Raw genomic sequence first — 25,570 nt, forward strand, 5'->3', positions numbered from 1 at the left:
CATTACTAGAGCATTTAAGGACACAACAAAAACGATTTCACTTCCTGAACCAATGTCCAAGGGGGAGTGTTTGCTAGTGCTGTTGGGGAGGAGTTAAACTAATATGGCAGGGGGATGGGAATCAATGCAGGGAGACAGAGGGAAACAAAATGGAGACAGAAGCAAACGACAGAAAGGAGATGAGTAAAAGTGGAGGGCAGAGAAAACCAAGGCAAAAAACAAAAAGGGCCACTGTACAGCAAAATTCTAAAAGGTCAAAGTGTAATAAAAAGGCAAGCCTGAAAGCTTGGTGCCTCAATGCGAGGAGTAATCGGAACCCAGAAGAGGGCTCTGAGCTAGTTAGAGTGGGTGAGAGCTCAGATGAACAGGACCCCAAGAAAGAATGAAAAAGGCAGGAGGCAACAGAGCAGAGTAGCACTGGGGTAAGTGTAAACCACAAGGTGATAGGAAGGGACAATATGTATGAATATAAAGGGGCTGAAGGAGGGGTCAAAACTAAAAATCATGGTTTAAAAACTAGTATTAAAACACTCTACCTAAACGCACGCAGCATTCGAAACAAAGTAAATGAGTTGACGGCACAAATTATTACAAATGGGTATGATTTGGTGGTCATTACAGAAACGTGGTTGCAGGATGGCCAAGACTTGGAATTAAACATACAGGGGTATCTGACAATTCGGATAGATAGACAAGAAGGGAAAGGAGGTGGGATAATATCAGGGCAGTTGTGAGAGATGATAATGAACAAAATGTTGAATCATTGTGGGTGGAGATTAGAGATAGTAAGGGGAAAAAGTCACTGGTGGGCGTAGTTTATTGGCCCCCAAATAATAACTTCACGGTTGGGTGGACAATAATCAAGGGAATAATGGAGGCATGTGAAAAAGGAATGGCAGTAGTCATAGGGGATTTTAACCTACATATCGATTGGTCAAATCAAATCGCACGGGGTAGCCTGGAGGAGGAATTCATAGAATGCATACGGGATTGTTTCTTAGAACAGTATGTTATAGAACCTACAAGGGAGCAAGCTATCTTAGATCTGGTCCTGTGTAATGAGACAGGAATAATAAACCATCTCCTAGTAAAAGATCCTCTCGGAATGAGTGATCACAGTATGGTTGAATTTGTAATACAGATTGAGGGTGAGGAAGTAGTGTCTCAAACGAGCGTACTCTGTTTAAATAAAGGGGACTATAGTTGGATGAGGGCAGAGTTGGCTAAAGTAGACTGGGAACACAGACTAAACGGTGGCACAATTGAGGAACAGTGGAGGACTTTTAAGGAGCTCTTTCATAGTGCTCAACAAAAATATATTGCAGTGAAAAAGAAGGGCGGTAAGAGAAGGGATAACCAGCCGTGGATAACCAAGGAAATAAAGGAGAGTATCAAATTAAAAACCAATGCGTATAAGGTGGCCAAGGTTAGTGGGAAACTAGAAGGTTGGGAAAATTTTAAACGACAGCAAAGAATGACTAAGAAAGCGATAAAGAAAGGGAAGATAGATTACGAAAATAAAATTGCGCAAAACATAAAAACAGATAGTAAAAGCTTTTACCGATATATAAAACGGAAAAGAGTGACTAAAGTAAATGTTGGTCCCTTAGAAGATGAGAAGGGGGATTTAATAATGGGAAATGTGGAAATGGCTGAGACTGTAAACAATTATTTTGCTTCGGTCTTCACAGTGGAAGACACAAAAACCATGCCAAAAATTGCTGGTCACGGGAATGTGGGAAGGGAGGACCTTGAGACAATCACTATCACTAGGGGAGTAGTGCTGGACAGGCTAATGGGACTCAGTGTAGACAAGTCCCCTGGTCCTGATGAAATGCATCCCAGGATATTAAAAGAGATGGCGGAAGTTATAGCAGATGCATTCGTTATAATCTACCAAAATTCTCTGGACTCTGGGGAGATACCATCGGATTGGAAAGCAGCTAATGTAACGCCTCTGTTTAAAAAAGGGGGCAGACAAAAGGCAGGTAACTATAGGCCGGTTAGTTTAACATCTATAGTGGGGAAAATGCTTGAAGCTATCATTAAGGAAGAAATAGCGGGACATCTATATAGGAATAGTGCAATCAAGCAGACGCAACATGGATTCATGTTTAACTAATTTACTGGAATTCTTTGAGGATATAACGAGCATGGTGGATAGAGGTGTACCGATGGATGTGGTATATTTAGATTTTCAAAAGGCATTCGATAAGGTGACACACAAAAGGTTACTGCAGAAGATAAAGGTACGCGGAGTCAGAGGAAATGTATTAGCATGGATCGAGAATTGGCTGGCTAACAGAAAGCAGAGAGTCGGGATAAATGGGTCCTTTTCGGGTTGGAAATTGGTGGTTAGTGGTGTGCCACAGGAATCGGTGCTGGGACCACAACTGTTTACAATATACATAGATGACCTGGAAGAGGGGACAGAGTGTAGTGTAACAAAATTTGCAGATGACACAAAGATTAGTGGGAAAGCGGGTGTAGAGGACACAGAGAGGCTGCAAAGAGATTTAGATAGGTTAAGCGAATGGGCTAAGGTTTGGCAGATGGAATACAATGTCGGAAAATGTGAGGTCATCCACCTTGGAAAAAAAATCAGTAAAAGGGAATATTATTTGAATGGGGAGAAATTACAACATGCAGAGGGACCTGGGGGTCCTTGTACATGAATCCGAAAAAGTTAGTTTGCAGGTGCAGCAAGTAATCAGGAAGGCGAATGGAATGTTGGCCTTCATTGCGAGAGGGATGGACAACAAAAGCAGGGAGGTGCTGCTGTAACTCTACAGGGTATTGGTGAGGCCGCACCTGGAGTACTGCATACAGTTTTGGTCACCTTACTTAAGGAAGGATATACTAGCTTTGGAGGGGGTACAGAGATGATTCACTAGGCTGATTCTGGAGATGAGGGGGTTACCTTATGATGATAGATTGAATAGACTGGGTCTTTACTCGTTGGAGTTCAGAAGGATGAGGGGTGATCTTATAGAAACATTTAAAATAATGAAAGGAATAGACAAGATAGAGGCAGAGAGGTTGTTTCCACTGGTCGGGGAGACTAGAACTAGGGGGCACAGCCTCAAAATACGGGGGAGCCAATTTAAAACCGAGTTGAGAAGGAATTTCTTCTCCCAGAGGGTTGTGAATCTGTGGCATTCTCTGCCCAAGGAAGCAGTTGAGGCTAGCTCATTGAATGTATTCAAATCACAGATAGATAGATTTTTAACCAATAAGGGAATTAAGGGTTATGGGGAGCGGGCGGGTAAGTGGAGCTGAGTCCACGTCCAGATCAGCCATGATCTTGTTGAATGAAGGAGCAGGCTCGAGGGGCTAGATGGCCTACTCCTGTTCCTAATTCTTATGAAAGTCGAACTAGTTGTCGACCACAATCAGATAATAATGGCAGTGAATGCAAAATGTCCGGGCAGCTTCGATGAGGCTCACATCCTGCGTGAGAGCGCTGTCTCTGACATGTTTAAGAATCAGCCACAAGGACAATGAGGATGTTTGGTGACAACCGATATGGCCTAGCCACCTGGCTGATAACCCCCCTGCATGACACTCACACCGAGGCCGAGACGTGATTCAACTGAGCCACAGAGACACAAGCAATGTGGTCCAGTAAGCAATTACTGTACTTAAGCAGCACTTTAGATGCCTGGAACACTCAGCAGGGGAGCTACAATACAACCCTGATCAGGTAGCTAAATTTGTGGTCGTGTGCTCCATGCTGCACAACCTGGCTATCAGGAGGGGACAAAAATTGCCAGAAGGGACTGATTGTCCACCTCAGGAGAGAGAGGAAGAGGAGGACGAGGGGCTGGACGCTGATCTAGGGCCAGACAATCAGGCTGACTATGCAACCATGCCCACGCCCCCCCTCCAGACCACAGGAAAGGGCCCATGGTTGCTACATAGCTGCAAGACTCTTACGTCAGCAGCTCATAAAGGAGTGATTTGCCTGAAAGAACGTTGCTGTTATTGACAAAGCTGACACATTGCTGTGTGTGTGTGCAGCTCAGACATAAATGGTGGGCCTTACCTTGGTGCCAGTTAAAGTTTAAGTTGATTCAAGTTAAGTTTTATTTAACCCTTTCATGTTAAGGAACCATCAGTGTGTAACGGTCCAGCTAATGCGCAACAAGGTTATGTTGAATAAAAAACATTTTATACTACCATTGGTCTGAAATCATAAGTATCATAGGCAAAAACATCCTACCCTCACCCTACTTTCGATCATTTGACATCAATCAAATGATCAACATGTCCAGCAATACAGAATACAAAGGCAAAGCAGAAGGGTGGTCCTCAGCCTGCATTCATTACAAACAAATTGCACACACCCAGCTGGAGATTTAACACAGCCATCACCTGCGGACATGCACCTCACTTTCCTTCCCCCTCTCCTTCTCTCTACCTACCCCTTCCCCTACTTGCTCCATGTCGCCTGGCCGAGGAGCTCCTCAGGCGGTGCCTCATTGAAGGGGAGTAAGGCAGAGGCGGTGGTTGCACGGATACGGGAGCAGAGGGTGCCAAGGTGGGAACATTCTCAGATCTTGGTCCTGCCTCTCATGTGTCACTGGCACTTGTGGTGCGGAACCTAGGGGTGGAGTGCCGCGCTCCGAGACCACTGGGAGGCCTGTGCCAGCAGTGTTCCTGACTATCGCCTCCAGGGCCTCCGCTATCCGCGGCACGTACTCAGTCATGGTGCAGGAGATGCTGGCCAGCTGTCGGGATATGCCCCTCAATGCATCGAGGATCTGGTCACCAATATCTACAGTCCTCCTGGACAACTGTACCATCTCTCTGCTCTCATCTGGCGCTTGTGGAACAGACCTGCCGCATCCATGAAACCTTCGCGGAGTCGGCGCCGTCCTGGGCACAAATGGGGTGTCCTGTGGCAAGGTGCTTGGGTCTGGTACCTCCAGAGTGGAGGCGAGAATGGCCGGAGGAGCACTAGATGGCCTTGGGGTGGAATGCCTTCTGGAAGGCATTTGATAAGGTTCTACACAAGAGATTATTAGCACAAATGCAAAAGTGCATGGAATTTAATGTAACTTTGTGACATAGGTTGGGAAGTAGGAGATGGAGAGTAGGGATGAAGGTAATGAACATAAGAACATAAGAAATAGCAGGAGTAGGCCATTTGGCCCCTCGAGCCTGCTCCGCCATTTAATAAGATCGTGGCTGATCTGATCATGGACTCAGCTCCACTTCCCTGCCCGCTCACCATAACCCTTTATTCCCTTATCGCTCAAAAATCTGTCTATCTCCGCCTTAAATATATTCAATGACCCAGACTCCACAGCTCTCTGGGGCAGAGAATTGCAGAGAGTTACAACCCTCTGAGAGAAGAAATTTCTCCTCATTTCATGCCCAGTTTTGAGCTGCTAGATCTGTTCTGAATCTATCCCATTTATCACAACATGATAGAGTGTGCCTTCAGTGTGAAGACGGGACTTCGTCTGCACAAGGACTGTGCGGTAATCATTGAGGGGAGGCTGGACAAGCGTACGAGAGAGAAGAGACTAGAGGGTTATGCTGACAGATTTAGATGAGAAAAGACAGGAGGAGGCTTGACTGGAGCATTAACACCGGCATGGACTGGTTGGGCCGAATGGCCTGTTTCTGTGCTGTATATCCACTGTAATCCAATGTAATCGTAAGATTACTGCTACCAATGCTGTCATGGACCAATGCATCTGCGACAGGTAAATTGATCTCGTCTCTGCCTCAATAGTCAAATGGTGAACTATCCCATGGTCTAACAGCCCTCAGTTCAGAAACCTTCCTTCTCCCTGATTCTTCCGATGAGAATCCTTGGCCTCTATCCACTCATTCATCCTCCAGTAGTGCAAGATTCCAAAATTCGTGGAAACCCCTCAGTGTTTGGACTCATTGAAAAGGAAATTCGATTTGGAACTATCAAACAGAAAGTTTGGGATCCTAAAATGCTTATGGAAGAAATCTATGAGTTTCTAACCAAGTTTGGGATTTTTAAAAGGTGAATGTTGGGTGTGCAAGAAAAGGGGTGGGGTCAATCTCTAAAAGGCCAGTTTGGACATTGGAGCTTGTAAAGTCCTTATACAATACACAAATCCACACAAAGCATATTCTATGGACAAGGTCACTCTGTGACCTGCACCTTTATTCACAGGACCAAGAAGTGATGACCCTGCATGGGACCTCCCTTTATATACCTGGTTGACCAGGTGAGGAGTATCATCCACAAGTTCACCCCCTGTGGTCAAGGTGTGCATTTCTCAAGTATATACTGTATTGCAGTGTTGTTACATGAAGGTTACATACATGACATCACCCCCCCTCCCCCCCAACATCTTATTGGGATCACAGGTTAAGTCTTTCAGGTGGTCTGCGCTCCCTCATGGAGCGCCACAGTTGGGGCTCTGGCTGTTGAGCCTTGGCCTGCGTGTCTGTCCCCTGTGGTGATTCCGGCCTGTCCGGGCTGACCGCAGGGACTGTGCATGCTGCTGAATGTTCTTGTTGCTTGTTCACTGGCGGTGGTGTGAATACCATCTCATGATCTTCCTCAGCTTCCTCAGAGTCCATGCTGAACCTTTTTTTTTACTTGGTCCAGATGCTTGCAGCATATCTGCCCATTGTTAAGTTTAACTCGATGACCCTATTCCCCTCTTTGTCTATTACAGTACCTTCAAGCCATTTGGGCCCCAAAGCGTGATTGAGAACAAATACGGGGTCACCAATTTCTATACATCTCCCCCTTGAAATGCGGTCATGGGACTGGCGCTTGCCTTCAACAATGTCGGACAAGACAGGATGAATGAGGGACAGCCAAGTTTCGAGTGTACGTTTCATAAGGAGCTCCATGAGCGAGACCCCCGTGAGCGAGTGCGGTCGGGACCTATAGGCCAGCATGAGGCGCGATAGACGGCATTGAAGGGAGGGACCTTGAATCCTGAGCATGCCTTGTTTTATGATTTGGACCGCACGTTCCGCCTGGCCATTGGAGGCCGGCTTGAACGGTGCTGTCCTGACATGGTTGATGCCATTACCCGACATGAACTCCCAGAATTCGTAGCTAGTGAAACATGGGCCATTATCGCTAACAAGGATGTCCGGCGAACCATGGGTCGCAAAGACCTCACGTAGACTCTCTACAGTGGTGGATGTCGTGCACGAATTCAAAATGATGCACTCGATCCATTTCAAGTACGCATCAACCACAATGAGAAACATTTTCCCCATGAACGGACCCACGTAGTCTACATGAATGCGTGACCATGGCCTGGTGGGCCAGGGCCACGGGCTGAGCGGGGTCTCCCTGGGGGAATTACCCAGCTGAGCACACGTCGTGCACCTGCGAACACAGTGTTCCAGGTCTGAATCAATTCCCGGCCACCAAACGTGTGACCGGGCAATGGACTTCATCAGCACGATGCTTGTGTGCTCGCTGTGGAGTTCCCTGATGAAAGCTTCCCTGCCCCTCTGGGGCATGACTACCAGTAGGCAGTCGGCTTGGATGGAGAGCTCATCCATCCCCTGTGAAACGGTCTGACCTCCTCAGGGCATGCTCCGTGTGCGGGCGCCCAATCCCCAGTCAGGACACATTTCTTAATCAAAGATAGGAGGGGATCTCTGTTGGTCCAGATATTGATCTGGCGGGCTGTGACGGGGGAGCCTGCGCTGTCAAAGGCATCAACGGCCATGACCATCTCAGCACTTTGCTTCGCTGCCCCCTCAGTGGAAGCCTGCTGAGCGCGTCAGCGCAATTTTCGGTGTCCGGCCGGTGCCGGATGGTGTAGTCGTACGCAGCCAGCGTGAGAGCCCATCGCTGTATGCGAGCTGACGCATTGGCATTGACAGCCTTGCTGTCTGACAACAAGGATATTAACGGCTTGTGGTCCGTTTCTAATTTGAACCTCGTGCCAAAAAGGTACTGGTCATCTTTTTCACCCCATAGACACATGCGAGTGCTTCCTTCTCAACCATCCCATATCCATGTTCTGCTTGAGAGAGCGACCTGGAGGCATAAGCCACAGGTTGGAGTTGCCCCTCAGCATTGTACTGCTGCAACATGCACCCAACCCCATAGGACGATGCATCACTTGTCAGAACCAATTTCTTACAGGGGTTGTACAGGGTCAACAACTTATTTGAACAGAGTAGGTTACGCGCCCGATTGCAAGCCCGTTCTTGACAGTCCCCCCAAAACCAATCGCAACCCTTATGCAGGAACACATGTAGCGGCTCCAACAATGTGCTTAAGTTCGGCAGTAAGTTCCGAAATAGTTCAAGAGTCCCAGAAATGAACGCAATTCCGACGTGTTGCAGGGCCTGGGCGCTTGTCGAATTGCCTCCGTTTTGGATTCGGTGGGCCGAATCCCGTCTGCAGCAACCCTCCTGCCCAGAAACTCGACTTCGGGAGCCAAAAACACACACTTAGGTTTCTTGAGTCGCAGGCCTAACTGGTCCAGTCGGCATAGCACCTCTTCCAGGTTGTGGAGGTGTTCCTCGGTGTCCCAACCCGTGATGAGGATATCGTCCTGGAATACGATCATTCCAGGAATGGATTTGAGCAGGCTTTCCATGTTTCTTTGAAAGATCGCTGCCGCTGATCGAATGGGCACCTGTTGTAAACAAACAGTCCCTTGTGGTCAGTAGTTTGGATTTGTCGGCCAGTTCTTGGGTCATGTCAGCTGAAGTGAGGTCCAACTTGGTGAACAGCTTGCCGCCTGCCACCTTGGCAAAAAAATCCTCCGTTCTCGGAAGCGGGTATTGGTCTTGTAGAGACAACCGGTTGATAGTGGCCTTGTAGTCACCACAGATCCTGACCGAGCCATCCGCTTTTAGGACGAGAACAATGGGGCTCGCCCAGTTGCTGAATTCAACGAGCGAGATGATGCCCTCTCTCAGCAAACGGTCCAATTCGCTTTCAATTTTCTCCCGCATCACATACAGCGCAGCTCTGGCTTTGTGGTGCACTGGTCTGGCGTCCGGGGTGATGCGAATTACTACTTTGGTACCTTTGAACGTCCCGACGCCAGGTTGGAATAGCGACTCAAATTGCTGTAGGTCCTGTGAGCATGAACTTCGCTCCACAGATGACACTGCGTGCACATCCCCCCATTTGTAGTTCATCTCAGCTAACCAGCTCCTCCCCAACAGTACGGGACCATTGCTCGGGACAATCCAGAGTGGCAGCCGGTTCACTGATCCATTGTGTGCGACAGCTAACATTGCACTGCCTAGCACTGGAATGATTTCTTTGGTGTACGTCCGTAATTGAGTCTCAATGCGTTCTAGTTTGGGTCTGCTGGCTTTGAGTGGCCATAGCTTTTCGAATTGTTGAACGCTCATGAGTGACTGGCTGGCCCCCGTGTCCAGCTCCATGTGTACCAGGATGCCGCTAATAGGACCTTCATTATCATAGGTGGCGCTTTGGTATATGAGCTGTGAATGTTTGCCACATGAACCCGCTGAACTTCAGCGTCCATTGATTTGCCCCATTCATCATCCTGCCTCGCAGACCCCTCTTCTGGTCCATCCGCCTCGTAAATTAGCCTGGTCGCAGGCTTCCTGCACATTCTGGCTAAATGGCCAGTGAGGTTACAATTTCTGCAGGCGAACTGTTGAAACCTGCAAGTCCTGGCAGCGTGTCTGCCCCCACACCTCCAGCATGAACTGAGATTCCCATTGTTGTGAACAAAAGAGCTGTTACCAGGCATTCCTCACTGATTGTCCCTTTGACTGCTCTTGAGCACCCTGTTAGTGGGTGTTAATGGCCCCATCCCAGAACGCATTGTCCACTGGGATGGCGTAAATGTCCGTTCAGCCTGCCATTGTCTGTGTTGAAAACCTGTTCTGGGGTCTATTGCTGCCTGGGGTGTGTCAAACTGCCCTTGCCTGCCTGCTGGGCTCTGAGTCGCGTTTATGATATTGACCCCATGATCCATGTTGGAGTCGGGGATGCGCGCGTATATTATCTTGGTTTTCTCCTCCCCCGCCATAAAAGTCTGAGCCATCAACGCCACCGCTTCCAAGGTCAAGTCCTTGGTCTCGATTAACTTTCTGAAAATCCCGACATGACCGATGCCCTCAATAAAGAAATCCCTTAGCATCTCCCCCCTGCAGGCGTCTGTGAACTTACAGAGGCTGACCAAACGCCGGAGGTCCGCAACTAAGTCCGGTATGCTCTGTCCTTCCCGACGTCGGTGGGTATAAAATCTGTGACGGGCCATGTGTATGCTGCTCGCCGGTTTGAGGTGCTCACTGATTAGCTTGCTGAGCTCTTCAAAGGTTTTGTCCGCCAGCTTCTCGGGTGCTAGCAGGTCTTTCATGAGCGCGTAAGTCTTAGATCCACAGCTGGATATGAGCCCTTCGCTTGTTGGCCGCTGCATCTCCCAGCCAGTTCTTCGTGACAAAGCTCTGCTGAAGCCTCTCAATGAAATTGTCCCAGTCCTCACCAACACAGTACCGTTCCTCTGTGCTACCGGTGGCCATTCTCGTGGGTCGTTGATTCCCGTTTCTCATCGCCACTGTAAAGTCCTTACACAATACCACAAATCGACACGAGGCACATTCTATGGACAAGGTCATTCTGTGACCTGCACCTTTATTCACAGGACCAAGAAGTGATGACCCTACATGGGATCACCCTTTATATACCTGGATGACCAGATGAGGAGTGTCTCCCACAAGTTCACCCCCTGTGGTCAATGTGTGCATTTCTCAAGTATATACAGTATTGCAGTGTTGTTACATGAAGGTTACATACATGACAGAGCTAATCAAGCTGTCTGGGGACATTTGAATTAATCAAATTGTCTGCGGAACTGTTTACCCTCGAAACCTGCCCCTAGAAGACATTTACATTTCAACAATTGCTCAAGGAAGTACAGTTTCAACTCGAGCACAAAAACCCATCCAACACATGCATAATGCTAATCGCTTTTCCGGCCTGCATTGACAAGAGCTAGTCAGCTCAGAAAAGTCTATCAATGCCAGATTAAAACCACTTAATCAAGTTTCAGTTAGCTGGGCTGCAAAACTTAAACAAAAAACCGAGGTTGATTTGGGGCACAGATAAGGAAGCCTCTCAAAGTATAATTAAGGCCTGTTTTTACAGCAAGGAGGACACTTTGCTTCTACACCAGCCTTCGTATGCTTCAGACCTGGCAGACTTCAAGACCAGCACACCAGTTTTCGTTAACCTGGTTCTTCAGAACATCAACCAAGACAGCATCGCAAACGACCAGGACACCAAGCACGCCGCGGCAGCAAGAGGCTCACGAAACAACCACCAAGATATTACCAGCAACCAAATTGGTAATATTGAGCCACCACAACCAACGGTTTCCACACCGAAGTCAACTTGATGAAAACCCGAAGATTTGCAAACTGTTTCCACTCTACAAGCTATCCCTGAGCTACCAACGGGTAAAACATTACCTAAAAGAACTTTAAAACCTACTGCTGAAGGAAGAAAGTGGGTACTCACCCCATAAATTCAATACGCGTCCTACCACATCAGCGGATACCACCCAACTGAGGAACACGCAGCAAGAAGTCTTCTCCGACGTTTGGGGTGTGGCTAGCAGAATCGACAAAATCCAACGCACCCCGAAACCGTGACCCATTACCGACTGTCAAGGAAGGATTGGTGAGCATAATCCCTGAAGCCCCAGAGTCTAACCTAGTTAGATAGGGGGAATTGGGAGGTGGGAGGTGTTGTACTGCTGTGTATTCTCTTGTGTTTGAGTAAAGGATTCCCCATTAGAGTGATAAGTTTTCTCTCCTTTGTAGTGATAAGTTTTCTCTCATCTAAAGTGATAAGTTTTCCCAGTTTTAATAAAAGGTGTAATCATTCTTCTTGTATGGTTTTTATTCATTTCTTTGTACAAAACAGTTGTCTGCTGCACTTTATCACACCCTGATTAATAAATCCAGGCTCGAGAACCAGGGAGTGGGAGTGACTCGCAACTGCTCTGGGTCAGGGAAAGCAAACTGACCCCACACTGCACCCTCTACAGTAGAAACAGTCTTTCACTATTTACCGCCAGTAAAGTCCCCAGGTTTCAATCGCCGCCGGACTGGCTGTGTCTCTAGGCACTATTACTGCTGCACTGCAGGCAACCCACTCTATTTCCTCATCTCCCGCTCTTCCCCACCAGCCCGATCCACTGCACACCTCACTCTCACCTACGGCCAAGCCCCATCTCCTGATTCCCAGTCTTTCTCTTTCTCTGCCTGAGCTGCAACCTCCTGGCACCAGTCTTCCTCTCTTTCCCCAGCTCGATCCCAAATCTCCTGATCCCCAGGTCTCCCTTGCTCCCTCCCACCTGATTCCCGATTACCCGATTCTCAGTATCCCTCTTCCCCCCCACCCCCTGCCAATTCCCAATAATGCGACCTTGCCTCCCCCTTCCCCCTGCTCGAGCTTAAATCTCCTGCCCTTCAGTCTCCCTCTATTTCCCCCAATCGAACCCCAATTTACTGAGCCTCCCAGTCTCCCTCTCTTCCTCCACTCAAACCCCAATCTCCTGATCCCCTAGTCCATAGTAACATCTAAAACATGCTCTAACTTTGAAATAACATATGTAGATCCTTTTTCCTAGACAAAGATGGAAATTATCCAGTAATAAGATAGCCTGATCGTAAGACACGAGCCATGGTGGAGCAAAGCCAGCCCGGGGGTGAAGGGTGAATGGAACTTGGTGCAAGTTAGGATACAGGCAGGAGAGTTTTGGAAGAGCTTAAGTGGACAGAGGGTGAAAGGTGGAAGGCCAGCCAGGAGCGCATTAGAATAGTCGAGTCTAGGCGTAACAAGAGCATGGATGAGGGTTTCAGCAGATGAGCTGAGGCAGCTTAATCAGCACAACCAGCAGTTATGATGAGTGTTACCGGTCATACAGGGAGAGTTTTCTAAAGGGACAGGTTTCACCCGTCACCATCACGAGTGAAAGATATCTCCTTGCAGTGAAAGCACTGCCTACATCTGTGCTGCCGACTATCTTTCAGAATCTTCAGGCCAAGCGAGGGCATCAGTATTGGCGGCGAGTATCAGTATTGGCAAAGGGCCATCAGTATTGGCGGCGAGTATCAGTATTGTCAAAGGGCCATCAGTATTGGCAGGGGAGTATCAGTATTGTCAGGGGGGCATCAGTATTGGCAGGGGAGTATCAGTATTGGCAGGGGAATATCAGTATTGGCAGGGGAATATCAGTATTGGCAGGGGAATATCAGTATTGGCAGGGGAGTATCAGTATTGGCAGGGGAATATCAGTATTGTCAGGGGAGTATCAGTATTGTCAGGGGAGTATCAGTATTGGCAGGGGAATATCAGTATTGGCAGGGGAGTATCAGTATTGGCAGGGGAATATCAGTATTGTCAGGGGAGTATCAGTATTGTCAGGGGAGTATCAGTATTAGCAGGGGAATATCAGTATTGTCAGGGGAGTATCAGTATTGGCAGGGAAGTATCAGTATTGTCAGGGGAGTGTCAGTATTGTCAGGGGAATATCAATATTGGCAGGCGGGCATCAGTATTGTCAGGGGAGTATCAGCATTATCAGGGGTATATCAGTATTGGCAGGGGAGTATCAGTATTGTCAGGGAATATCAGTATTGTCAGGGGAGTATCAGTATTGTCAGGGGAGTATCAGTATTGGCAGGGGAATATCAGTATTGGCAGGGGGGGGCATCAGTATTGTCAGGGGAGTATCAGTATTGTCAGGGGGGCATCAGTATTATCAGGGGAGTATCAGTATTGGTAGGAGAATATCAGTATTGGCAGGGGAGCATCAGTATTGTCAGGGGAGTATCAGTATTGTCAGGGGTATATCAGTATTGGCAGGTGAGTATCAGTATTGTCAGGTGTAAGGGGTTCTCGGGGAGTATTGTTGTGCCTTGGGTGTCTCTCTCTGGGCTTCTGCCCTCATAGCTTATGCCTGGCCTGTGAGGTACCCTGAGTGCTGCAAGAGCACCCCTGGAGAGACTGTGTCCACAGCTTATGAAGGGGGTTTTTGAGACACGTGCGTCCCCACAGCTTATGCATAGCCTGTGAGGCACCTGTGAGTGTCAAACACTCCTAACCCCTTCTTCCCTAGCCTGTGACACACAGTTGAGCGTTTTCGAGGCACTCCTAGCTTTCCTTACACTGTTCTGCCATAAGACTCACGATCAGGAGATGTAACACAATAGAACTGAGACAAAGTGATTCCAAGAGGAACTTAGGCTTCCAAGGTGTATCTCAACAAACAGCAATACACCAACAAAACAATCCCCCTAAATCCCACTAAACGGACACAACAAAAATTTTTACACAAGTTTAGCAGTACAATGCCCAACCTCCCACCTTTCCTGGCCTTACTGAGTTGGGAGTTCCGGGGACCAGAGGTTATACTCACTACTGTGCCTTCTGCAGTCTGGTGGTTTGTTTCTTCTATCTTCGCTGTCTTCGGACACTGGTTTTCCTTCAGTGTCGTGAGGCTTGCTGGTTGTTGGATCACGAGAGCAGGGAACCACACACAATGCGTCAGAAACCCTTTTTATAGCCAGATTATCCAGTCCGCCTTGCCTGCTGAAATCGATCCTTCCTATTGGTGGGCTTTGTGATTTTGAAAAATGCAGCAGTTTTAGATTATTGCGGGTTTTTTCCACTGATGTTCACCTACTCAAGGTTTGAATGGGTGTTAATTGCGTTGGCCTCCTGAAGCCATTGTGTAGGCCCTTGGTTTTTTTTGGGGTTCCCTAGTTTCTGAAGGTCTGCTTAATTTTCCTCCAATTCAGTTTTTTTAACCTACTCAAGGTTTGAGTAGGTGTTGATTGGGTTGGCCGCCTGTAGCCATTGTGTAGGCCCTTGGTTTGTTTTGGGTTCCCTAGTTTTCTGAAGGTCTGCATAATTTCCTTCCATAGTGTAAACATGGGGAAGACAATAGCCCGATAATGGCGATGAGTCAGTCCCACAGTTTTCAAGCAAGTGCTCCCCCATGCTTCAGGCTGACTCTGTCCCACCAGTGGCCCTCCGGTGTCCTCCCCCGTCCAATCACTGCTCTGCCAAGGTCAAACCGTCTCGGTTTCAATTTCACATTGCAGCACAGACAGATCCCACAGCCCTTTTCCTTCTGGGTAAAATGAGGGGGTTTTTCGTCCTCCCCTACACAGGGGAATAGCAGTATTGGCAGGGGAGTATCAGTATTGTCAGGGGAGCATCAGTATTGTCAGGGGAGCATCAGTATTGTCAGGGGAGTATCAGTATTGTCAGGGGGCATCAGTATTTTCAGGGGAGTATCAGTATTGTCAGGGGGCATCAGTATTTTCAGGGGTGTATCAGTATTGTCAGGGGAGCATCAGTATTGTCAGGGGAGCATCAGTATTGTCAGGGGGCATCAGTATTTTCAGGGGAGTATCAGTATTGTCAGGGAATATCAGTATTGTCAGGGGAGTATCAGTATTGTCAGGGGAGTATCAGTATTGGCAGGGGAATATCAGTATTGGCAGGGGGGGGGCATCAGTATTGTCAGGGGAGTATCAGTATTGTCAGGGGGGCATCAGTATTATCAGGGGAGTATCAGTATTGGTAGGAGAATATCAGTATTGGCAGGGGAGCATCAGTATTGTCAGGGGAGTATCAGTATTGTCAGGGGTATATCAGTATTGGCAGGTGAGTATCAGTATTGTCAGGTGTAAGGGGTTCTCGGGGAGTGTTGTTGTGCCTTGGGTGTCTCTCTCTGGGCTTCTGCCCTCATAGCTTATGCCTGGCCTGTGAGGTACCCTGAGTGCTGCAAGAGCACCCCTGGAGAGACTGTGTCCACAGCTTATGAAGGGGGTTTTTGAGACACGTGCGTCCCCACAGCTTATGCATAGCCTGTGAGGCACCTGTGAGTGTCAAACACTCCTAACCCCTTCTTCCCTAGCCTGTGACACACATTTGAGCGTTTTCGAGGCACTCCTAGCTTTCCTTACACTGTTCTGCCATAAGACTCACGATCAGGAGATGTAACACAATAGAACTGAGACAAAGTGATTCCAAGAGGAACTTAGGCTTCCAAGGTGTATCTCAACAAACAGCAATACACCAACAAAACAATCCCCCTAAATCCCACTAAACGGACACAACAAAAATTTTTACACAAGTTTAGCAGTACAATGCCCAACCTCCCACCTTTCCTGGCCTTACTGAGTTGGGAGTTCCGGGGACCAGAGGTTATACTCACTACTGTGCCTTCTGCAGTCTGGTGGTTTGTTTCTTCTATCTTCGCTGTCTTCGGACACTGGTTTTCCTTCAGTGTCGTGAGGCTTGCTGGTTGTTGGATCACGAGAGCAGGGAACCACACACAATGCGTCAGAAACCCTTTTTATAGCCAGATTATCCAGTCCGCCTTGCCTGCTGAAATCGATCCTTCCTATTGGTGGGCTTTGTGATTTTGAAAAATGCAGCAGTTTTAGATTATTGCGGGTTTTTTTCCACTGATGTTCACCTACTCAAGGTTTGAATGGGTGTTAATTGCGTTGGCCTCCTGAAGCCATTGTGTAGGCCCTTGGTTTTTTTTGGGGTTCCCTAGTTTCTGAAGGTCTGCTTAATTTTCCTCCAATTCAGTTTTTTTAACCTACTCAAGGTTTGAGTAGGTGTTGATTGGGTTGGCCGCCTGTAGCCATTGTGTAGGCCCTTGGTTTGTTTTGGGTTCCCTAGTTTTCTGAAGGTCTGCATAATTTCCTTCCATAGTGTAAACATGGGGAAGACAATAGCCCGATAATGGCGATGAGTCAGTCCCACAGTTTTCAAGCAAGTGCTCCCCCATGCTTCAGGCTGACTCTGTCCCACCAGTGGCCCTCCGGTGTCCTCCCCCGTCCAATCACTGCTCTGCCAAGGTCAAACCGTCTCGGTTTCAATTTCACATTGCAGCACAGACAGATCCCACAGCCCTTTTCCTTCTGGGTAAAATGAGGGGGTTTTTCGTCCTCCCCTACACAGGGGAATAGCAGTATTGGCAGGGGAGTATCAGTATTGTCAGGGGAGCATCAGTATTGTCAGGGGAGCATCAGTATTGTCAGGGGAGTATCAGTATTGTCAGGGGGCATCAGTATTTTCAGGGGAGTATCAGTATTGTCAGGGGGCATCAGTATTTTCAGGGGTGTATCAGTATTGTCAGGGGAGCATCAGTATTGTCAGGGGAGCATCAGTATTGTCAGGGGGCATCAGTATTTTCAGGGGAGTATCAGTATTGTCAGGGGGCATCAGTATTTTCAGGGGTGTATCAGTATTGTCAGGGGAGTATCAGTTTTGGTAGCTAACCCCAAAGGCGATGAAGTTCTACTTCAAGTGATACCTTGATGATGAGAAGCAGCACGGGAGACAGCTAACCAGACCAATAGCTACAAGTTATTTCTGTGCACTTTGCATATTGGATTGCTCATTGGCTGCACTGGTGTACGAGGTTTCTGCATGTTTGGCTGGAATCTTCGGACAATACATTGATGATTTGTCCGACCGCACGATAAGACGGCATTGGAAGGTTCCCATACCCAAATGTTTAAAAAAAAACCTCAGGCCCATTGTACTTGCACGGTGCAGATCTCTTTTAATCAAAACACTTGAACATGGGACTTTTTTTGTGACTACGTGGTACGAAAAATACACCATTAGAAAGAGCCGGGTTTCATCAGCTTTATTTCATTCATTTAGATGTTGCCATTTCTGTTCAGGAAGTCCACCATGTCATGCATCTTCTTGTTCACGACTCCGCCATGAACGCCCTTCTGACCCATCAGAAACATCACGGCCCTGGAGGATTTCCCGATACAGATACTCCTTCCCTCGTCGCCCAGTGTCCTGATGTCCATCGAGGGGTCCTTTTCCATCAGCATGTTGTCTCGGATGATGGAATACTTCTTCCCGCCGATGGTGATCCCGTTTTGGAGGATCGACTTCCTGTCTTTGTCGATGATCACTTCGATCTCCTGGGATGTAACCTTGCCTAACACGCCATCGCTTCGACACGCCCAGATGGATTTGTTCTTCGGGGTGCAGCCAGCGATTGCAATGTCTGCAATGGTGCAGTCTTGCAGAACAGTCGCGATATATTCTTTCCAATCCAACATCCCGCTAACCCTTGCAATTAACACCAACAAGACAATGTGCTGTGTTGGACACGGAGGGAAGGCTGCGAAATGAAGCAATCAGCCTAGGTCCAGGGCAGGGTAAAGTCTGATGTCATGCCAGCTTTATGACATTGTCTTTACAACACAAGTGTTGAAGTGGGAGGCTTTCCCTGACATCTGCACACCCTTCCCTCCCCCCACCCTCATACCACAGTAACTTATTTCCTTATTCCTTCGGATTTCTCCCACATTTGTGTTCTCTGAAGGCGGGAAGGAGATTTGGAAACCTGCTAATGGGCCTCCTCTATCGTCACTGCTTCTGCCTCCTTTGGAATTGTGTGGGGGTGGAAGGACTGGAGAGGGTGACATCGATAGGTATTGTGTTCAGCATAACTCCACAAGACTGTTATAAGCTCAAATCATTGTGAGCTTGGTCTCTTTGGAGTTACATTAAAGTGAGGAAGCAGCATGATAGATTGCCTTTTATACCTGCTTGCCCAGGCTGCACAGGTGACCCTTAGGTCTCCCACAGGTGTGCCCCTGGTGGCAAGTCTAACCATTGGTGAGGTTTGCATAGATAACAATAGGGAGGGAACAGGAGGATGAGAATTTTAAAGAAAAGGCATTGGGAGCTCTCGGATCCAGTGTCGGTCTGCAATGTTATTGAGGTGGAAGGAAGTAAGCGGTTTTTGTGAAGAAGATATGTGGTCAGAAGCTCAGCTTGGGGTCGAATAGGACACGAGGGGGGAAAGATTGACCATTTTTATAGCCCCGTTAGTGCCTTGGGGGGGGTAAATGGGGTACAATGGCGTTTTCACCCGGAGGTCCCGGCAGCACCGCGCCCCACAATCAGCACCCCGGGCTTGTGCGCAACTGGCAATGACGTCATCGCCGTGCGCACCGACTCCTCGACGTCCCGTGGGGGAGGCTGCTGCGAGAGGATGTCAACACCAGCTGCGCGGGGCACAAGGCTGGAGTACATCCGCCGCTGGGGCGCTCCGCAAAGGGGAGGCCTTTAGCGCCTCGGACCGCCATCATTTTTTGTCGGCTGGCACTCCGTTTTGGGTGCTGGGCTGCTGGCCCGGTCGATCACCTCTCTGGCAGCCACCAAAAGGTCTGCAGAGTGTGCAGCAACCCTCCTCTTCAATGGAAAGGGTGGGTTGGGGGGGGGTTATACAAGTCAGCGCTATGCAGAGCATCCGGGTAGTGCTGGCCTGATCTGCGGGGCGCTGGATTCAGTGGCATGCTACCATCCCGGGAGGGCCCCTCAAAGGAATCAGAGCTCTGGAGACAACACCCCGTTTCCTTTGAGGGGCGTACAGTCCAGTTCTGCGTTGGGTGCGGGACTGCCGGGCCAGGCACAGGAAGTCCCAGCCCTGGTACGTTACCATCCCCAATCGGGGCGAGAAGAAATTTTTAGCCCCAAGATTGCAGTCTATTCCACCTGAGACAATGCCCAAGCAAGGGTATCGGATTGGTGGCAGAGGGCTTCAGTCTTCCCAATTTTTAATTGGAGGAAATGAAATTGCAGCTCATCCAAGGTTGGATTTGGGACAAGCAGTCCGTCAGCACCAAGTCAGTGGAGGGGTTGAGAGGGGCTTTTCTTGGGCAACGGCATTAAGGGTTACAGAACCAAGGCGGGTAAAGGGAGCCAAGGTACAGATCAGCCAGATCTAATTCAATGATGGAACAGGCTCGAGGGACTGAATGGTCTCCGTTTCTACGTTGTGGAGACATAGAGCTGGAAGCAGACCCCAGCTCTTTGTAGGATGTCAGTAAGGGACATCATGTAGATGAGGAAATGTAGGGGCCCTCCCACAGATAGATCCTTGGAGCATTCCAGAAGTAATGGTGCACGGGTGGAAAGAGACGCCATTGTTGCATTTACTCTGGCTATAATTTGATTGGCAGGAGTGGAGGGGAAGGGTACTCCCACTGAGCTGGAGAATGGAGGGTAGGTGTTGGTGTGACTGGCTACTCAAAGGTTGCAGAGGTGCAGGAGGGAAAACGCACCATGGGCCAAGCCAAGGAGGATACCAGCTGCGACTTTGATTAGGGCCGTTTCAGGTAAATAAACCCAAAAGGAGAGATTCACAGCAGCACAGTGGTCATGTTACTGTACTAGTAACTAGTGGCCTGGACTAATGATCCAGAGACACGAGTTCAAATCCCACCACGGATCTGGGGAATTTAAATTCAGTTAATTAAATAAAAACTAGTACCTGCAGGCGTAAAGGTGACCAGATAGTCATAGAAACTCATCTGGTTCACTTGTGTCCCTTAGGGAAGGAAATCTGCCGTCCTTATATGGTCTGGCCTACATGGGACACCAGATCCACAACAATGTGGATGACTTTCAACTGCTCCTCTGAAATGGCCTAACCAGCCATTCAGTCAAAGCGGCAAGCTCACCACCAGGCAACTCTTGAGGGCAGTTAGGGTTGGGCAATAAATGTTGGTCTTGCCAGCGATGCCCAAATACCGTGAATGAATTTAAAAAAAATTGTGGCAAAGATGGGCATGAATTTGGGAGGCAACATGTGCAAGTATTTGAGAGGAAAGGGAGAGTCTACAGTACTTACACTTTTTCTAATTGACAATCTGAGAGAAGCCACAGGCTAGCTGTGGGGAAAATGGGTGAGAATGTCAGTGATTGCAGCTGGTTGTGCTGCACCCAAATGTTTCACGCTGACTTTGGGTGCCCGACCTGGGAAGCCTTTCTATTCCCAGCATCCCTCCGCTTGATGTGTTAAGTATTTAAACCAAAAACACAGACGTGACATCCGTATGTCGGCAAATGGTACATTGGCCTTTATTACAAGAGGATTTGAGTGCAAGAGTAAATAAGTCATAATGAAATTATATAGGGCTCTGGCGAGACCACACTTGGAGCATGGTGTACAGTTTTGGTCTCTTACCCAAGCACATACTTGCCATATAGAGTGCAATGAAGGTTCACCAGACCTATTCCTGGGAAGGGGGGTTTGTCCTGTGAGGAGAGATTGAGTTGACTAGGCCTATAGAGTTAAGAAGAATGGGAGGTGATCTCATTGAAACATTCAAAATTCTTAGAGCTTGACAGGGTAGATGCAGGGAGGATGTTTCCCCTGGCTGGAGAGTCTAGAACCAGGGGTCAGTCTCAGAATAAGGGATTGGCCATTTAGAACAGAGATGAGAAATGTCTTCACTCAGAGGGTGGTGAATCTTTGGAATTCTCTACCCTCAAAGATTGTGGAGACTCAGTCGTTGAGTATATTCAAGACAGAGATCAATAGATTATTGGATATCAAGAGAATCAAGGGATAGGGGATAGTGCAGGAAAGTAGGGTTGAGGTTGAAGATTAGCCATGATCTTAGTGAATGGCAGAGCAGGCTTGAGGGGCTGAATGGCCTACTCCTGCTCCTATTTCTTATTGGTAACAGCAAGTCACAGCAGTTCAGGTAAAAGGACACAATCCAAAAAGAGGTGGTGGTTATTTAAAAGGTAGAATAGTTGAAGCCTGTATATGACCACATTGCACAGGCCGAATGTTAAAAGAAAAAAAGACCTGCATTTACATAGCACCTTTCACAATCTCAGGATGTCCCAAAGCACTTTAAAAAAATTCATTCCTTGGATGTGGGCATCACTGGCAAGGCCAGCATTTATTGCCCATCCCTAATTACCATTGAGAAACATAGAAAATAGGTGGAGTAGGCCATTCGGTCCTTCGAGCCTGCACCGCCATTCAATAAGATCATGGCTGATCACTCCCTCAGTACCCCTTTCCTGCTTTCTCTCCATATCCCTTGATCCCTTTAGCCGTAAGGGCCACATCTAACTCCCTCTTGAATATCTCCAATGAACGGGCATCAACAACTCTCTGCGGCAGGAAATTCCACAGGTTAACGACTCACTGAGTGAAGAAGTTTTTCCTCATCTCAGTCCGAAGTGGCTTACCCCTTATCCTAAGGCTATGTCCCCTGGTTCTGGACTTCCCCAACATCAGGGACATTCTTCCCGCATCTAACCTGTTCAGTCCCGTCATAATCTTATGTTTCTATGAGATCCCCTCTCATCCTTCTAAACTCCAGTGAATAAAGGCCCAATTGATCCAGTCTCTACTCATATGACAGTCCAGCCATCCCGGGAATCAGTCTGGTGAACCTTCGCTGCACTCCCTCAATAGCCAGAATGTCCTTCCTCAGACTAGGAGACCAAAACTCCAGGTGAGGCCTCACTAAGGACCTGTACAAGTGCATTAAGACCTCCCTGCTCCTATATTCAAATCCCCTAGCTATGAAGGCTAACATACCATTTGCCTTCTTCACCGCCTGCTGTACATGAGTGCCCACTTTCAATGACTGATGAACCATGACAGCAGGTCTCGTTGCATCGCCAGTCAGATAATATTCTGCCTTCGTGTTTTTGCCCCCAAAATGGATAACCTTAAATTTATCCACATTATACGGCATCTGCCATGCATTTGCTCACTCACCTAACCTGTCCAGGTCACCCTGCATGCAGCCTCTTAGCGTCCTCCTCACAGTTCACACCACCACCCAGTTTAGTGTCATCCGCAAACTTGGAAATATTACACTCAATTCCTTCATCCAAATCGTTAATGTATATTGTAAAGAGCTGAGGTCCCAGCACTGAGCCCTGCAGCACTCCACTAGTCATTCTGAAATGGTGGTGGTGGTGAGCCGCCTTCTTGAACCGCTGCAGTCCATATGGTGAAGGTACTACCAGTGTTGTTCAGGAAAGAGTTCCAGCATTTTGACCCAGCGACGATGAAGGAACGGCAATATACTTCCAAGTCAGGCTGGTATGTGACTTGGAGGGGAACCTAGGAGGTGGTGGTGTTCCCATGCGCCTGCTGTCCGCCTTTGTAGATGGTAGAGTTCGTGGGTTTTGGAGGTGCCATCGATGAAGCCTTGGCAAGTTGCTGCAGTGCATCTTGTAGGGAGGGAGTAAATGTTGAAGGTGGCGGATGGGGGGCCAATCAAGCAGCTGTTTTGTCCTGGATGGTGTCGAGCTTTTTGAGTGTTGTTGAAGCTACTCATCCAGGCAGGTGGAGAGTATTCCATCACACTCCCGACTTGTGCCTTGTAGATGGTGGAAAGGCTTTGGGGAGTCAGGAGGTGAGACACTCACCGCAGAATACCCAACCTCTGACCTGCTCGTGTAACCACAGTATTTATGTGGCTGCTTCAGTTAAGTTTCTGATCAATAATGACCCCAAGATGTTGATGTTGGGGGATTCGGTGATGGTAATACGGTTGAATATCAATGGAGGGTGGTTAGACTCTCGCTTGTTGGAGTTAGTCATTGCCTGGCACCTATGTAGCACGAATGTTACTTGCCACTTATCAGCCCCTATGTTGGCATAGACTGCTTCATTATTTGAGGAGTTACAAATGGAACTGAACACTGGGCAATCAGTGTGGAAGCTTACTTTACAGCCAAGTAAGTACTTTGAGTGCCGTCACTGCTGTACTGTGAGAAACGCAGCAGCTAATTTTCACCCAGCAAGCTCCCACAAACAGTAGAGATAATGACCAGATCATCTGTTTATTGGTTGAGGGTTAAATATTGACCCAGGTGAACGCCTCTGCTCTTCTTCGAATAGTGCCATGGGATCTTTTACATCCACCCAAGGGGGCAGACATGGCCTCAGTTTAACGCCTCATCCGAAAGACAGTGCGGCACTCCCTCAGCACTGCACGTTAGAAGATGACATCATGTCTGTATGACCTGCGTGCGTATTTATAATGTTCAGTTTGTGAGACAAAGCCAAGTTGAGCAAAACTAACTGGTTGGTCCCTCACAGATCAATAGGCAGCGTCTGCGGCGACCTAATAACTATACAGCGAATGGGCAGCAATGTAGACACACCAATGTACAGAAATCTCTGAATTTAATTTATAAAGCATGTTGATTACATGGAGATGGCACACGGTCCGATAACCGCTTTGGTTTGGATTGTGTTAGTGTAAAGAGGTACCTTCATTAACAGCTTGTGATTCAGCATAAGCAGCAAATTAAAACCTGCGTGCCGATTGGGTTCCAATTACTTGTACAAAAGAGGCAAATCATCATGGACGTAAACGTACATTGGATAGCGTCTGACAAACCGAGGAATTACGATTAGTTTGCATTTCAACTTGGTATATATTCCAGCTACAGGAGTCCGGCAGTTTCTGGTCACGGGGCAGCCTTGGGGCAAGAGGAGAGTCACAGCTCGTTGTGGCTCAGGCCTCCCTTCGAGAGTCGAGCCAAAAGATCCTGCATGTGTTTCTTTACCTAAAACAAGATGGAGTAAGTGCAATTACATTCAGTGAACTGTTGGGTGCAGATTAATGGGAGGCACTTCAAAAAAAAAAAAATCACTTCATTCTGTTATAACTTTTATCACATCTTTCCCAAGAGGGATTTGGGATTCACAGGCACGCACCCAAATGCCCATTCCTCATGCAGGTGCTTTGACACAGAAGCCTGCAGACTTTTCAATCATGGGGGTATTTCATCACCACCCAGAAAGGTACCAGAAGATGACCACTGCCCATTTGAAACCACAAGAAGTCAGTGTCACCAGAGGGGATCAAATGAGAGAACAAAACAAGGAAGACTGGACACAGTGTTTATGTTTTTATTACTCAAATTATATTCCCTAGAATTTAGAAGGTGAAGAGTGATTAATGTTTTCAGGATGTTAAGGGGAACAAATAGCATAGATAGAGAGAAATTATTCCCACTGGTTGGGTATTCTAGAACTACGGGGCATAGTCTAAATATTAGAGCCAGGCCGATCGCAGTGAAATGAGACGACACTTGTACACACAAAGGGTGGTTGAAGTTTGGAACTTTCTTTCTCAAACAGCAATTGATGCTAGGTCTAGTGTTAATTTTAAATCGAAGACTGATGGCTTTTTGTTAACCCATGGTTTTAAGGGATTATGGGCCGAAGGCAGGTATATAGAGTTGGGTCGCAGATCAGCCATGATCTCATTGAATGGCAGAACAGGCTTGAGGGTCTGAATGGCCTACTCCTGTTCCTATTAAGTCTTTCGTTAAGTCATCTGTCTTTCAGATGAGATGTTAAACCCAGGCCACATTTGTCCTTTCAGGTGTCACTATTTCGAATAAGAGCAGGGGAGTTACCCTTGGGCCAATAGTTATCCCTCAATCAACATCACCAAACCAGATCCTCTAGGAATGAGTGACCATAACATGGTTAAATTTCAAATTCAGTTGGAGAGTGAGAAAGTTGGATCTCAGATCAGGGACCTAAGCTTAAATAAAGGAGACTACAAAGGTATGAAGGCAGAGTTGGCTAAAGTGGACTGGGAAAATAGACTAAAGTATGGGATGGCTGTTGAGCAATGGTAGACATTTAAGGAGATATTTCATAACTCGCAACAAAATTATATCCCAATGAGAAGGAAAGACTTAGAGAAGGGATAACCATCTGTAGCTAACTGAGGAAATAAGGGATGGTATCAA

At 47.8% G+C, this 25,570-nt stretch overlaps 2 protein-coding genes across 2 annotated transcripts in view; both read right to left on the bottom strand.

The window, feature by feature from the left end:
• Positions 1–17,664: 17,664 nt before the first annotated feature.
• Positions 17,665–18,084, bottom strand: LOC139261872 (profilin-3-like). Its single transcript, XM_070877093.1, has one exon. The coding sequence runs from the start codon at positions 18,082–18,084 to the stop codon at positions 17,665–17,667; it is 420 nt and encodes a 139-aa protein (XP_070733194.1).
• Positions 18,085–23,967: 5,883 nt separating this feature from the next.
• Positions 23,968–25,570, bottom strand: part of lrpap1 (low density lipoprotein receptor-related protein associated protein 1) — a 47,184-nt gene continuing 45,581 nt past the window's right edge. Inside the window, exon 8 of the mRNA XM_070894580.1 lies at positions 23,968–24,370. Coding sequence (XP_070750681.1) covers positions 24,302–24,370 — 69 coding nt within the window. The 3' untranslated portion in view covers positions 23,968–24,301. The remainder of the gene's footprint in view (positions 24,371–25,570) is intronic.

Source organism: Pristiophorus japonicus, chromosome 1 (assembly GCF_044704955.1).
Source record: "Pristiophorus japonicus isolate sPriJap1 chromosome 1, sPriJap1.hap1, whole genome shotgun sequence".
Classification (NCBI taxonomy): Eukaryota; Metazoa; Chordata; class Chondrichthyes; family Pristiophoridae; genus Pristiophorus; species Pristiophorus japonicus.

Excerpts from the sequence above, each read along its gene's own strand:
- LOC139261872 (XM_070877093.1), bottom strand. The coding sequence starts at position 18,084 with ATGTTGGATTGGAAAGAATATATCGCGACTGTTCTGCAAGACTGCACC.